Source organism: Mchenga conophoros, linkage group LG18, assembly GCF_057382185.1.
Source record: "Mchenga conophoros isolate Kocher_MC1m ecotype Shallow Benthic linkage group LG18, M_conophoros_male_GT1.1, whole genome shotgun sequence".
Classification (NCBI taxonomy): Eukaryota; Metazoa; Chordata; class Actinopteri; order Cichliformes; family Cichlidae; genus Mchenga; species Mchenga conophoros.
The window spans coordinates 16,987,058-17,000,961 of record NC_140543.1 but is presented as its reverse complement, the minus strand read 5'-3'; the positions used below and the strand labels follow the sequence as shown (position 1 = coordinate 17,000,961).

Below are 13,904 nucleotides of genomic sequence, written 5' to 3'. Positions count from 1 at the left end.
ACACAGTTGCTGTCTGCGGTAAGTCGGCAGCCTCGACACCGGGCTGCTAAGGCAATAAAAAGTAGTGGCGAAGTTTGGTTGCTGTTTTTAAAATGGTTGTTTCTGATTGAGATGTCGCTAACAGGATCTGTTGCTAAAATACTGTGAATAGATTAAAAACAACAGTGAAATTATCCTTTTCAGTATCTGCGTAGCCAAAAATTTGACCATACCATAGAGCTGCACTGTTGATGGAAAACACTTTGTATAAACGTTCCTTTCCTATGATGAACACAGGGAATGCACTTCTGCTGATATAAATTAGTGTGTGCTTCAAAAGTTTATTATTTGCTTTAATTGACTTTTTATTGGTTAGCGCTCCCTTAAACTTTTCCCCTTTTATTTTCGGCCATTTTTTTGCAACTATTTTCACGTATGTGTGTCTGACCGTAAGTCTGTTTACGTGTCTGTATGTTTCAATATATGTACTTATCTTCACTGCGTAAGTTTTATTAATACTGTGAAGCACCCTATTTTTTTGAAAAGTGCTATACAAATAAAAATATTATTATTATTATTATTATTAACCCACAGATTTTTAATCTGTCCAAGAAATATCCAGCTGTTCGGAAAGAAAAAAAAATATTTGTGAGCTATGTTTGGGCATTTCAGTTTGTGGGGAAATTGGCGAGGGACCTACAGAGTGGAAAATATTAACAGATAAACTAACAAAACTCACAAATGTAATCTTACATGATGGGTAGCTTAAACCAGAGCATGTAGAACTGACTTACTTCATTTGTGTAAACCAGGTCTTTATAGTAAGCTGATACATACACAATGTTATTCACTGTGTAGAGACAGATTCTTCCACTTCTCATCCAAAGGTAATTTTTTAATAAATGATGATGAAAGCTGGCCATTATTTGATGATGAAATACAGTTGAATTGAGTTAGAGTGTCCGTTTGTACTTGCTGCTATGCCTCGACCCGCTGATAGAGAGTCCCACGAGAGCCTTGTCACTCTAGCCAGCGTTGCTGCTTTAACTTATCCTTACAAACCTTCCCCGTTCTGTCACTCACCCACAAATCCAAACAACAGCCTCTTTTTGCTCCTCTTATCACACCGACTGACAGGGTCACCAGGTTAGTACCACACTGGGCATGCTCAGTCATTCGCGTATTGATATTGATTTTTTTTTCTCCCCCTTTCCTATTTGTACAGTTTGTATGTGGGCACAGAATGAAATGGGGGGTCAAGATGGAGAGCAATAGATAGAATTCTGCCTGGTGATAGAGGATGGAGCCTTCCCTCATCCTCTATTCTCTGCTGCGGGCTGGAGTGAAGGAGCCCCACATCCCACTGTCCCTTTCTGGCTGCCATTCAGCCCCATCGATCTGACTCAGGGCCCAGCCACCCCAAGGGAGACTGGGGCTCTGAGACACACTGCCTCTTTTGTGGAGGGGATCCACCAGTTCAGACTGACAGCCGACAGTGCTGATAAAAATACGTCCCCCGCCTTCCCGTATTGTCCACAGCAGACATGCTGTTCAGGATGTGTAACCTTTAGAAAGCTGGCCAGGCTTTAACGGTCATGCTGACGACCATAATCACTAGAAACTGGAATATTGCCCAAAGCGTCACACCCTTTGGCATTCTCTCATCTTTCCAGCACATCTTGCTGTATTATTTCCCACTGTGATAGTGAAGGCTAGTCACTTTCCTGTGCTCTAATAATTTAGAAATGTCACTGCACTCCGGTGAGTCTCTTAGGCCAATTACTCTAATATTTCCCCTGTGTGTCTGCATTTCTCCTTTTGTACATGTCTTTGCCTTTACGTCAAGGCCTCTGAATTATGAGATACGTTTCGAGAAAGTTCTTTAACTTGGGTGCGAAATTGCTCATAGCGTGTTCGTCATGTTTCACCCTGCCTGACCTGCGTTGCCCCTGTCATTTCCTTCCCTCCAGGGAAGAGAAGGAGCGCTGGATCCGAGCCAAGTACGAGCAGAAGCTGTTCCTGGTGGGACTGCCCCAGTCAGATGTGCCTCTGGGGCAGCAGCTGCTTCGGGCGGTGGTGGAGGATGACCTAAGGTTGGTGGTGCTGCTGCTGGCCCATGGCACCAAGGAGGAGGTTAATGAGACCTACGGGGATGGAGATGGACGCACCGCTCTGCACCTCTCGTGCGCTATGGCCAATGTAGTCATCACACAGCTGCTCATCTGGGTGAGTGGGCTCCACTGAGCGTTGTTGGGAGCATTGTTAAAGGTGGATGAACATTTGAAGCAGTGAATTCTGCTTTCACAGCAGAGCATTTGCAACTGTCAGTCATGGAAAAATTATTTTTAAATTTACTTATTAAATGATTTTAAAGTAATTCAAAAGGGATTTTAGGGGAAATTATCTGGAAATCTACACAAACTACTGTTTCATTGTATGTTTTGGTATAAATAGTAGCACTTAAGTACTTAGTATTAGGTGGCATTTTGAATTGGATGGACAACAGAGGTATTTCAGTGAGTAACTGGGCATAATTTCACAACATGGAAGAATTCATTTGGCAATGTGGAAAAAAAGAGGAGAACCTTGGGGGAAGGCAAATGTAGGAGGCAAAATATTATAGAATATTAGTATTTTCAAGTATATTATAGTATATTCAAGTATAAAAACGGCACTCACAACTTAGCAAAGAACCATTTTTTAATTAGTCATCATCACTATGTACAGAGGAGATAAGGAGAAAACAGTGTATACAAGAACTGGACTGAAAATCAGCCCTAACAGGTCTCAGTACATAAGGAGGTCATTACAATGTACAAAGCTTGCCTAATAGAGGCTGTGTCATACATACAGGTGTTCATACCAAATGTTGGCTTTTGTGCTTGTTCAGATGTAACAACGTCTTTCTTATATGCTGTATTTCCAACTTTCTTAGCAAAATACAAAGAAATGGGGGGTGGAGGATGGCTCAAGACTGCACAGTACTGTACCACCGCACCAAAAAAGGGCTTTTCACAGAGTGCTTTCAGGGAAATCAAAAACGTATCACATTATTACTAAATCTAATCAATGAACCTAAATCATAAGCATTAATTCCAGAGGACGTGCCAAAAATAACGTGTAGTTACTTGTACTTTATGCTTATGTCCTAAATTTGGCCTTTGTTCTTTTCTTGCCAACCATTCTCTCCCACAGTACGGTGTGGATGTGAAAAGCCGAGATGCCCGCGGCCAAACGCCGCTGTCCTACGCTCGGCGGGCTGTGAGCCAGGAGTGCGCGGACATATTACTCCAACACGGTTGCCCCAACGACACCAGCAGCCTGACCTCCGTGCCCACACCCAACATGAGCCGCCGCAACCCCAACATCAACAACAACAACGCCCAGTGTGAGCTCAACCGCAGTATCAGCATCATGTAGGAGCCAGAAAGCAGCTGCAGACGAGCACCCACCTAAACCCACCCGTGTCTCCTCCCAGTACTTCCTCCTCTGTTTCTCACACTGTGTAACCCAAAACCAGTACGCACGGATAGGTATCAGGAGTGACGGACCTACTGCAGATATTCCACCGCGCTGACAGAAGCGGGAGCGTTTGGGGTTTCGGACATTGTACATTGTTTATTTTATATTATTATTTTTTATTCCTGTTGTTTGTTAAATTTATTCAATCTCGGTCTGAAGTGATCACGATGAGCTTTAAGCTTTTTTGTTTTTTAAGCGTCAACCAAACAAATGACTTACTTTGGCATTCATACCTACTCTACGAAAAGCATTTCCTTAATGCTTGAACATTTCCTTTTTATGTCTTCCCCTTCTGCGATGTGAACTGATTATACAGTGTGAATGAGAAACTTCCTTCAAATTTCCAATCCTAAGTGTAATAACATAAAACTGTAAAGAATAGTTTTAGAAGTGACAAAACACTGATGTGGGAAAGAAACTAAATCTCTCTTGATATCAGTGGCTGTTGCAGGCTTTCGTAATGATGCATGTCTTCAACACAGCTATCAAACTCTTGACATACTATTCATATACAAAGGCAAAGCAATTATAGTTAAAGAGTCCAAATGATTTAGATACTTAATTTACAGGGAAATGGATTCAGATCATCATAAAGGAGTTGATTGCACAATTCCTATCGGGTGAAATTGAGTCATTTCCTTCGCCACCCTTATTGTGATGCTCGGGTAAAAGTGTCCGTGACTACAAAGGAATTAAAGGGCATAATGTTTTATGACCAGTGAGCCACATGGCTTTGTACGCGTTCCTCTTCAATCAGAATTCATTCAGATTCAAAGGTTTGATTAAAGCAGTGAAATTGTGCCATTACAATCTTTTTGTTGGAGTAATTTCCCAAATGACAAGATTGTGTTGATAATTGACACAGATTCGCGCAATTTCATCCCGTGAGCGTCCTGGAATATCCACTCGCCTCCTGGGGCCGAAGGCTGTCGTATTTGGTACTCTAAAGAAGACTTCCTCTGTTGTTGCTGTGAAATGCATATACTGGTACTGTGTGTGTGTGCGCGCGCGCGTGCGTCCGTACACAACGCTACGATACGTCTGTGCTCGCGTGTTCGTGGGCATTTCTGTTGTTGAAAGGACGCCAGAGAGGAGACAGAAACTGTCAGTGACGATTTGGGATCATAACTGTGTAACAATGTACAGACCACTGTAAAAAGTAGTTCTTCTTCCTTTGCCTTATTCCTTATAAGAAGTTTGAACTTAGTTGATGAGAAGCAGCCTTTTACCTTCTCCTTAAACCTCTGTGCTCTCCCCCTGAGAACCTGTCAGCCCGAAAGCAGGGAGCTAACAACGCGCATTCACGTGACTGACGTGAGACATTTAGGGATTCAAATGAGCAAAGATGTTCATATATATAGAGAGACGAGTATAATTAGTTTGCATTATTACAAATGTACAGTATTCCACAGACGTGATAAGCCAGCTCATTTAGAGTAAGTGGGACTCGGACGTAAAAATGACTTTAGATGGAGTCGGCACAATGTGGGTGTATTTCTCCTTTTATTAAACTGCCATTTGTGAGGTTTTAAAACATCTTGATTTTACGTGTTTACATAGGCAGAATGTTTGTTTACAGAGCAAGTTATGAACTTGGTACCTTATCTACATGGTTTCGTTGTTGCGTTACAGTATTCCTGTTTTCAGAGCCTACTGAAAATGACCATGGGGTCAAAAGAGGGTTTTGTTCATCCAGGCGATGGAGATACTGTAAAGGAAAGTTTTGACATTTAAAAAAAATATATGCTTATTTGCTTTCTTGATGGGAAGATTGTGTACAGATGTTTTTCCAGAGCAGCCATATGAAGTAGTTATCAACCACATTTGGTAAAGGTTCTACTTAGGTACATTGCACCTTGTTTACAGAGCCGTTACCACGATGGAACTAGGCTTAATAAAGAAGTTACTCCATACGTCCCTATATTTCTGGGGTTTCTTGCTCTGGAGTTTATGCACACCTAACAGTCGTATCGATCTTCCTGTCTTCCTCCCAGCAAGAGGCGCATAAGCATATTTAATAAAATGTCAAATTAATCTTTGAAGACATCCCCAAAAGAAATCAAACTGACTTCTTTGAATTTACTAGTACTGTAATGTGATACTGGCCTTATTTCTGATCTTTACTTGACCAACCTGTTTCATTGAGTGCATTTTGTTGTCCAAGGGGATCAGTAAGAGGAGTTAAGCGTGTACAGTGATTACCCTTATTTACATACTGTAGATGATTTAAAAAAAACACTAGAAATCTGCCTGTTTTTCCCCTGAAAACAAGATGAAGTGTAAATATTAGCTTAATGCTTTTATCTGAAGACAAACTCCTGAACTGAAATGGTTTTCGGTCTTCCTGACCAACAAACCGTATTTTGATATGTTTTGTTTTGTTTGTTTGTTTCTTCTTTGGCATATTTTTTTAAGGTACTTCTGTTTGGTCTTGCCGTTATCCGACCATCTTTGGTACTTGTGTATAATGATGTACATTTAACATATTTATAATGCAGTATGTAAATATATTTTCTTGTTTTTGTTTTGTTTTTTGCTCATTTTCCTATTGTAATTCCTTTACATTCAGAACGTGAATCAAAAGCTAAAGAATAACTTGTTGTATGCTTGGATGCTTGGCTGACAGTTGACCTATTAATAAACACTCAAATAAAAACGATGTAGCCTTCCCTGGATTTAGGGAAATCAACGCATTTGTCTTGTGTATGTGTGTGTGTGTGTGTGTCGCTCACTCATTATCCATCACACTCCTGTCTCTCCCATCTCTTGTCTTGCTGTGCCTTAACGGTGAAGGTGAGGCTTTCTTTCAAATTAGAAGTCGCGTTTCCTCTTTTGCGTGTCCCTTCATCAAACTTCGTGTCCGAAACAACTCAGCCAGGCCTGCCTCGAGGTAAGTGAACCACCCTCTTCACTTCCTGCTCGAGGGACCCCCAACAGTTGCTGAAAGAGGATTAAGATAAAGAGCTGGGCTTAGTGTCAGGCAGCACAACACTGTGGGGAAAACTGTGTTCAGAGGAGTCAAGCCCTCACTAATCCACTTCTTATTTCCTGCTAATCTTGTCTCAGCATATCTTCATCCCCTTCCTCTTTCTGTTGGCCAGCATTGTTTGCTCTTTATCACCTGGTTTCTCTTTAGTTTCTCCTCTTCCTCCCTCTGCGCTGCCTTGAAATGGAGACTGACTCCCCCATGTCACGCTTTAAAGCTCTTAAAAACAAATTTTCTCAACCAACTTCCTTATTAGTAATTGGGTAGTATTGTCTTTGCTTACTTCACCTTGCGGATTAGTGACCTTCCTCTGGAGTCTCCTCAGAGGGAGGAAATTAATAGGGCTAATTTAGAATAACATTATCACCAGCTATCCTTTAGCAGCATTAGATGGGAGGTGTTCGGTTGCTGTCATGAAAAATCAAATCCATCTCACATTCCTTTGAACTTATTTTCGTTTATACTCCTTCTCTTTTTGGCCTCTATGCACTAATCATGAGATATATATCTAACAATTCCTCCTGTTTGGCTTTTGATAGCAATGAGCAACTATTTGGAGGAAAAGTTCAGCTTACAAAGAGCTGAGAGTTAACTCAGATTAAGGTAGCAGGCCATGAAACCCAGGGAATGTAAAAAAATGATATCAAATGAACCTTTAAAGGTAGTCTGTGGGACTATTGCAAGATCAGGTAACACTCTTGTGTTTTGTTTAATAATAATAATTGTAGATTTAAGATTTATAAACCTTCAAGGTCTTTAATGTCAAAATTTAAAGGGTTTACTCGCACATATCTAAACTAGTGCTTGTCTGTTCTTACCTAGGGAGAAAAAAAAAGGTCTTGTAATTTATTACCATGCCTCGTGTCTTGGCAGACCCCGGCCACTTGTGTTTGTTGTGGTGAGACTGGAGCGCTTGTTTGCACCGCCGTGTGTTTTGATATTTCATCAGGGCTTGCTAAACAGTGAGGAGGGCTCTCTGCCGCCCACCTCTTCTCAGACAAATTGCCTCCGAGATTGCAGAGGTGGGTCTGAGGCTGATGGATGGGCACACAAAGACCTGACGAGACCATATTTGCAAACATTAAATCCATACTTCCCTTATGCAGAAGCTGCTTGGCCGCAGGTCACCGGCAGTGAGTGATGCACCCAGTCCTGATATGAATGCTGCATCAAGGTGGCACTGAACAAATGTTTATCTTACATGTTCCTTGCTGCCTGTCCTGATGTGGATGTGTTCTGTTGCTCCCTGTTTTTCCTCCTCTTTTCAATCTTGCAGTCTCTTTAACCAGTAATTATATCCTCTCTTGCCCTGACCCTCTCTCCTCTCCTGAATCCCCCACAGACTTAAACATCCATTATCAATTCCAGCTCCATCATGTCTGAGCAGTACATCCATGTTGCACCCTGCCCTTCCTGACTGCCCCACGTCTCCATACTCATTTCCCCATCCTCTCAGTGATCGACCTCTCTTTCCCTACTTGCTGCCCAACCTGGCTGCTTCATACCCACCGTGCCATCTTCCTCTTCACCCTCCTCTCACTCCTTTGTCTTATATAAACGCTCTGTTCCCATCACTCTCTCCCTTTCCCTCCTTCTTCCCTTACTTTTTCTCCCCTTCCCCGTTGGCTTTTGCCTGCATTTTGCTGTTAATTTGCCTGAGAATGCATTAGCTGTAATGAAGGCTGAGGGCCGAGGGAATCCTCCAGGGTTCCATTAATCATCCCCCCTCAGACAGGCAACCTTGATTACAAGTGGCAAGAAATTCATTAGAGCCGGGCCTCTGACAACTCTTATCTCCGCCACTAGATCTGACTCATTAGGCAGCCAAATTAAAGCTATGATGGCCCTGATGAAACTCATCGCTTGTTTATCTTGTGCGATTTGATGCATCTGCCCATACATCACTGTAGCCACGACCGTCCGGACCCTCCCAAGAAGTCAGGCCTCCAGTCGGCGCTGAGCAGCCTGCACACTCACACAACCAAGCCAGTAATGAGCTCCCTCGCTTTCCTCCCTCCCTTTCTCTCTCTCTCTCTCTCTGCAGGTGGGAATGAGGGAATAGTTACACGTCTTTACTGGAAAGAACTTCTGATATTTCAATTTGTGATTCAAGTAGCACAATGGCAGAATATGGAGTCTCGAGATTGAAGTGTTTACTGAATGTGCGGCTTAAAAAGAACAGACTGTTAGAAACTTTGAATGGATTAACACAGTAACCCGAGAAACTCAAGTCTGCTACACATTACTCTCCTCCAGAAAGCTTCTGCACGTTAATAATTCATTAATAATAACAGCAATATTATTTCTTTCCACACTAACAGCTCTAAACCTGCAGGATCTCAGTGATAACAGCCAGTGCCTATCATGAGTTTTGTCATGGCTCCTCATCGTCAGTCCCTCCATGCAGCGCATGCATGGGGTCTGAAATAGCTGCGGCACTCTGGCACAGTGACGTGGAAATAACCAACTATGTTAGTCAGCTCTTGGACCATAATCAAACTTCCACTGCACCTTCACACGATCATCACTCCTTGAATCCCCATGTGAGTGTCACAATCTTAATGCATGAGGTGGACGGTGAAATAAAGTTTACTACTCATGGGTGCCCGGGTCATGAAGTGTCTGTTTATGCTCTGAGGTCAAGCCTGTATTCAACAGAGGCGTGAGGAAAATTAAATGTAAAGATTATTATAGATGTCTGTTGCTATTTGAGATTAGTTTTTTTTAAAAAAAACCCAAACCCACCTTATTGTGGCAAAAGTTTAGTTTCATGAAATATTAATTATCTGAGGAATCCTGCCCCATTATCATATTTCAAATGATAAATAAATAAACGTGATCTGACGTCTACTGAATCTTTCTGGAATCACGAAGACCATCTGATATAAAGTTAAAAAAAAATCCAACATAAGGTTTTGTGCAAGCAGCTCAGAGACAGCGTGTAAACCGAGGACCGTGATGAAAGTTTTCACAAAAACACCAAGCCTTCCTCCTGTAATAGGGTAGCTGTTTCTGGTTAGAGATTATGTTAATACTGCTGGCATGTAGAGTACAATTTCCGATTTGATTTCATTTAGTACCGCTTTTATTCGCTCAGGTCTGTTTCTGTAAGTACAAGACGAGTAACTGCATTTACTAGCTACAGGTCTGTGTATGTATCCTGAAGAAAATCCGCGTTTTAGGAGCAACATAGCTTCTTACAATCATAACATTCATTAGAAATCAAACTTATAAATATCGTCTACTTCGGCCATTGAAACAAAAGATGAAATACTTCATATTTTAGTAAATCTCGAAAGATGTGGACATTTCTGAGGGATGTTAGTTGTATTAAAATGATGCATAAAGTATCTCGTATCTATTAGGTGACACAGCACCAATAAATTATGCCTTCAAAGCGGACTTTAATGCGTCCTATTAAATGACTTCTTGTTCATATTTAGTTCTTTTTGGATCGATTTACAAAAAAACATTTTTAGCGCCACGAGATTAAAGAGCTGATGTCTGTTTGTGTCGGTGCAGTGGCTGATAGAGAAGTTCATTACAGAGTGTTGAATGTGCTCAGCCTAATGAGGATCCATCAGTTCAGTTGAGACAACATGGCCTCCTAAAGAGAAATCAATCACTGCTGCTGCTACCTTAAAAAAGACTGTTCCACGTCTCAGGTCCTTGATGTATCTAAAATAAAATAAAAATAAAATAAAATAAATAATTAATAGATTCTAAAAGAATTTGCAACTTCAGGAAATTAAGACTAACAGATGTGCAGCAGAAGCTATGAAATTACACAAAAACAGACATTAATGTGCTTCTAACGCCTCACTGAAACTCTCTAAAAAATGCTTTAAAAAGGTCTTCTAAGTCCAAAAAAAATGAACAGAAATATTTTTTATGATAAAATTTCAACGTTTCATCAGGATATATTTTTAGTCAAAACAGCCGCCTGACCGTAGTTTTTTTTTTTTAAATGAACTTGTTCAATAATCTTTCGTGATGTTTAAACAGTAAAGGCCACCTTTGTTTTCATTTTAGCGTAATCAAATGATTTCAACAGCTGTTGCTCTACATTTTAATAACAATGATTCAACCTGGATTCCAGCTTTCGTATAAAGCGATTTATTAGGTCAATATACTTTACAGTTGTCTCTTGTTTGGTCGTTAATTCCTTCACATTTTTTTTGTTCTTCCACAAATAGCTTTAAAAGGTGGTTTCTACACTTGCCAAACAAAAAACGCCTTAAGTTACATGCAAATGTCTCCAACAAATTGTACGAAACACAAAACAAACAAACAAAAAAATAAATCCAGAATAGCTTCATCAAATGAGGACATGCACATAACCAACAAAACAGTTTGGCCCTACATATAAATACTTAAAAAAATCTTTACAGTCGCATCTCATAGTGCTCATTTGTACCAGTTTTTACCCATTTATATTTACATATTAACAGAAACAATAAATAAAAATGAGAGCATATTGCCAAATAATTGGTCTGTCTGTGAGTAAATCCTCTTCTCCCTCAGACAAAATAATTGGAACATCCTTTTTGTGCTTCATGCGTTCAACAAATCAGTGGAACCTAGAGTCAAGTGTTTCTAATAATATTCTTTTTTTTGGATTTTCATCTCAGTTCATGGCCTGGTCCCTTGCTCTATTTGTTGATGCTGACTCCTCACAGCGAACCTGTTGACGTGCACCGGGATGGGGACCACAATTTTGGGATTTCTCACCGGTTCTCCCGACCGGTTGTTGACGTTGCCCGCTTTGATCCGTTTCCACTTGGCCCTACGGTTCTGAAACCAGATCTTCACCTGCACCTCGCTCAGTTTGAGTGCGTGTGCGATCTGGGAGCGTTCAGTCAGAGAAAGGTATTTTTTACAGTGAAACTCCTTTTCGAGTTCGAGTAGCTGCTCGCTGGTAAAAGCTGTTCGTCTCCTCCGGCTCTTCCCTGCTGAGCTGCCGGTCGGTAGCGCCTCCTGCGAGCCCGTTTTTAGTTTGCTCTTCTGGGACAGGGCGCCGCAGTTGTTGCCGTCCGAGAAACTTTCGTTCTCGCTGTCCGCGGAGCTGTCCTCTCGGTCGCTGCAAACTGTGTCTGCTGATTTTAGGTCCAGCTTCTCGTCGTCTGAACTGTAGAGTTTGGTCTCGCCTAAAATGCGAAGATAAACAAAGAACACACGCAAACATACGCATTTAGTGATTTTATAGTTTATGATCCCGCAAATCAGCGGTGACAGCTGCAGATGTCTCACAACGTTGGACGACACTTGGTGTGTTTTGGGGAAAAAAGGCTGGCAGAGATCATGTGAAAGAACTTTTTTCAGAAAAAAATTTCAGAAAAAAATCAGATCAGTCATGCTGAATCATCAGCGGTTTGTTTGTGGTCACTCAGTTGTTCCATAAGTTTCCACCGCAACTGAGAAACTTAGAAAATGCTGCATCCACATATAGACTGGAGTTCTTGGCATTTAGCTCTGTTTTATGCTTTAATAAAGACTGGTTCAGAAATCATTCCAAATACGGCCTTTTAAAATAGCAAACGTGCCTGAAACGGCAGTTCCCTCATAAAGCTTCGCTTTATGCTGCATACTCGGGATTTAGTAAAATGCATTTTAATCAAGAGCTCTAAATGTGAAAAGATGAGATTAACTAGAACTATACACTATACCTGCTAATTCATCTTCACCCAAGAGGCCACTAATCTCCGCTTTATCGCATTTTACGCACAGTGGTCACTTTTACGCGGCAGCCCCCGAGGCTTAAATATAATGAAAGAGAATGACTTGTAGAAGTGGTTGAGCCTACCTGATATTGTCTGAAAAGTTTCCGAGAAGTTGAGCATCTCAGAGCTCTTGTCCCGGCTGTGCAGCTCCTCGGAGTGTGGGCTTTCTTGCCTTCTCGCTCCCGGGTCGGCAGCGCTTAAACGTGGACCAGGCAGCTCTTGTGGTGGATAGAAACTGTCCGGGGGATCCGAGAAACTTGGCATCGTTGTTGTGAGCGCAACCATGGACGGCACCCCCTGTCCCAAACTGGCACAGAACGTGTTGGTGAGTCGTCCCGCAAAAGAAGCCAATGGCGCGAGTGGAGGTATACCAGACGATAAAGGAGAATGGGATAAAGCTTGTGGGATAACCAAAGGTCTGTATGGCATGAACATAGGATAGCCCGTGTAGAGCAGGTGTCCCGGTCTGGGCTGAGGGGTCCCTATCAGGGAATCGATTGAAAACGCCGTCCCTTGCCCGCCTGGTCGCTGCATTTTGCAGGCAAACACTTTTGTTCGGTGAAAACTTGAAAGCAAATGTCCTTCCGTCGACGACGAGCAAAACTTTCAGTTTAAAGAGAGCGTGAATTGAAAGTAGATCCTCTGCTGTGTTGTCATCCCTGGAAGTAGACCTCTTCTTCGGATATCTGCGCTCTAAATGCTTCAGTCAGTCGGACGCTTTGTTGTGTGCACCAGCGCTACCCTTTCCCTCTTATTTGTCACACACTGAGACATAAACACACGCTCCCTCTTTCTATCTGTCCCCTCTTTCCAACTCCTCCCTTCACCCCTCTCTGATGCACAGTGTGTGTGTGCGCGAGGAAAGAGAGGGCGAGAGCGCATTGGTTATCATCTGCAATACAAGAAGAATGAAAAGGGGGTGTTTCCCTGGGGGCTCATCCATCTTCCTCAAATTACGCTTCATTTCCTTATTCAGCCTCTGACTTTTTGGCCGTCTTGAGAGGCGGTAGTTTCCCAGTGGAGACCAAATAGACGAGTCACCCCCCTCATCCACCCCTCCTCAAGCCCTCCTCCCCTTTTGCCAGGTTCACCATTGACTGCAAAACGGTGTGAGAGACTGTTCCAGCCCTTCCCCTTCTATAATCGTTGACCACACCAACCCAATCAGCTATTATTAATTTTGATTGATGATAAGTAATTACTCTGGATTCAAGGGACAGCATAAAACAACGGTGGCTTTTGTTGAAATATTGGGACCGATGGGCATCAGAGTCGGGAGGGAGGAGAGGCAGATGTTTCTCCCATTCTCCGCGGCTAAAAACAATGCGTTTGGCTTCAGAAAGAAGAAGTGCCACGACAATCGCTCCCCGGAGAGAGAGCAAGCGAGGTAGAGAGAGAGCGAGAGAGAGAGATGCTGCTTGCGAAATTAGATTCAGATAAAAGCCGTTTGTAAGGTCAACTTCAGTGTGGACACAGACTCACAGTGGCTAAAGTTACTACCGGTAATCCCCAAATCTAAATCTATAAATCTATAAACTTTAATCTCTTTTGCTGGCCATATGCCAATTAAAACAACGTGTGCTTTTTTCTGTCTTTCTTTTTTTAGAAACTAAATAAAGCACTAATTTTACTGTGCGCTTTTGGAAAAGTAATTTGTCCCTGATCAAAGTCGCATAGGGTGGGAAGAAAAAAAATCT

At 42.0% G+C, this 13,904-nt stretch overlaps 2 protein-coding genes across 2 annotated transcripts in view; one reads left to right on the top strand and one right to left on the bottom strand.

Moving 5' to 3' along the window:
- The window catches only part of agap3 (ArfGAP with GTPase domain, ankyrin repeat and PH domain 3), a 73,509-nt gene extending 67,318 nt beyond the window's left edge, over nucleotides 1-6,191 (top strand). The window contains exons 17-18 of the mRNA XM_085253249.1: nucleotides 1,950-2,205; nucleotides 3,175-6,191. Coding sequence (XP_085109375.1) covers nucleotides 1,950-2,205; nucleotides 3,175-3,399 — 481 coding nt within the window. The 3' untranslated portion in view covers nucleotides 3,400-6,191. The remainder of the gene's footprint in view (nucleotides 1-1,949; nucleotides 2,206-3,174) is intronic.
- A 4,501-nt stretch (nucleotides 6,192-10,692) lies between these two features.
- Nucleotides 10,693-12,959, bottom strand: gbx1 (gastrulation brain homeobox 1). The gene is made up of 2 exons (XM_085253974.1): nucleotides 12,291-12,959; nucleotides 10,693-11,634 (listed from the first exon to the last, which is right to left on the bottom strand). Exons 1-2 carry the CDS (start codon nucleotides 12,739-12,741, stop codon nucleotides 11,120-11,122), a joined length of 966 nt encoding a protein of 321 aa, XP_085110100.1. The 5' UTR covers nucleotides 12,742-12,959; the 3' UTR covers nucleotides 10,693-11,119.
- Between the last annotated feature and the right edge of the window lie 945 nt (nucleotides 12,960-13,904).

Excerpts from the sequence above, each read along its gene's own strand:
- gbx1 (XM_085253974.1), bottom strand. The coding sequence starts at position 12,741 with ATGCAGCGACCAGGCGGGCAAGGGACGGCGTTTTCAATCGATTCCCTG. Across the intron at positions 11,635-12,290 it reads AACTTTTCAGACAATATCAG|GCGAGACCAAACTCTACAGT; the intron begins GTAGGCTCAACC and ends TTCGCATTTTAG.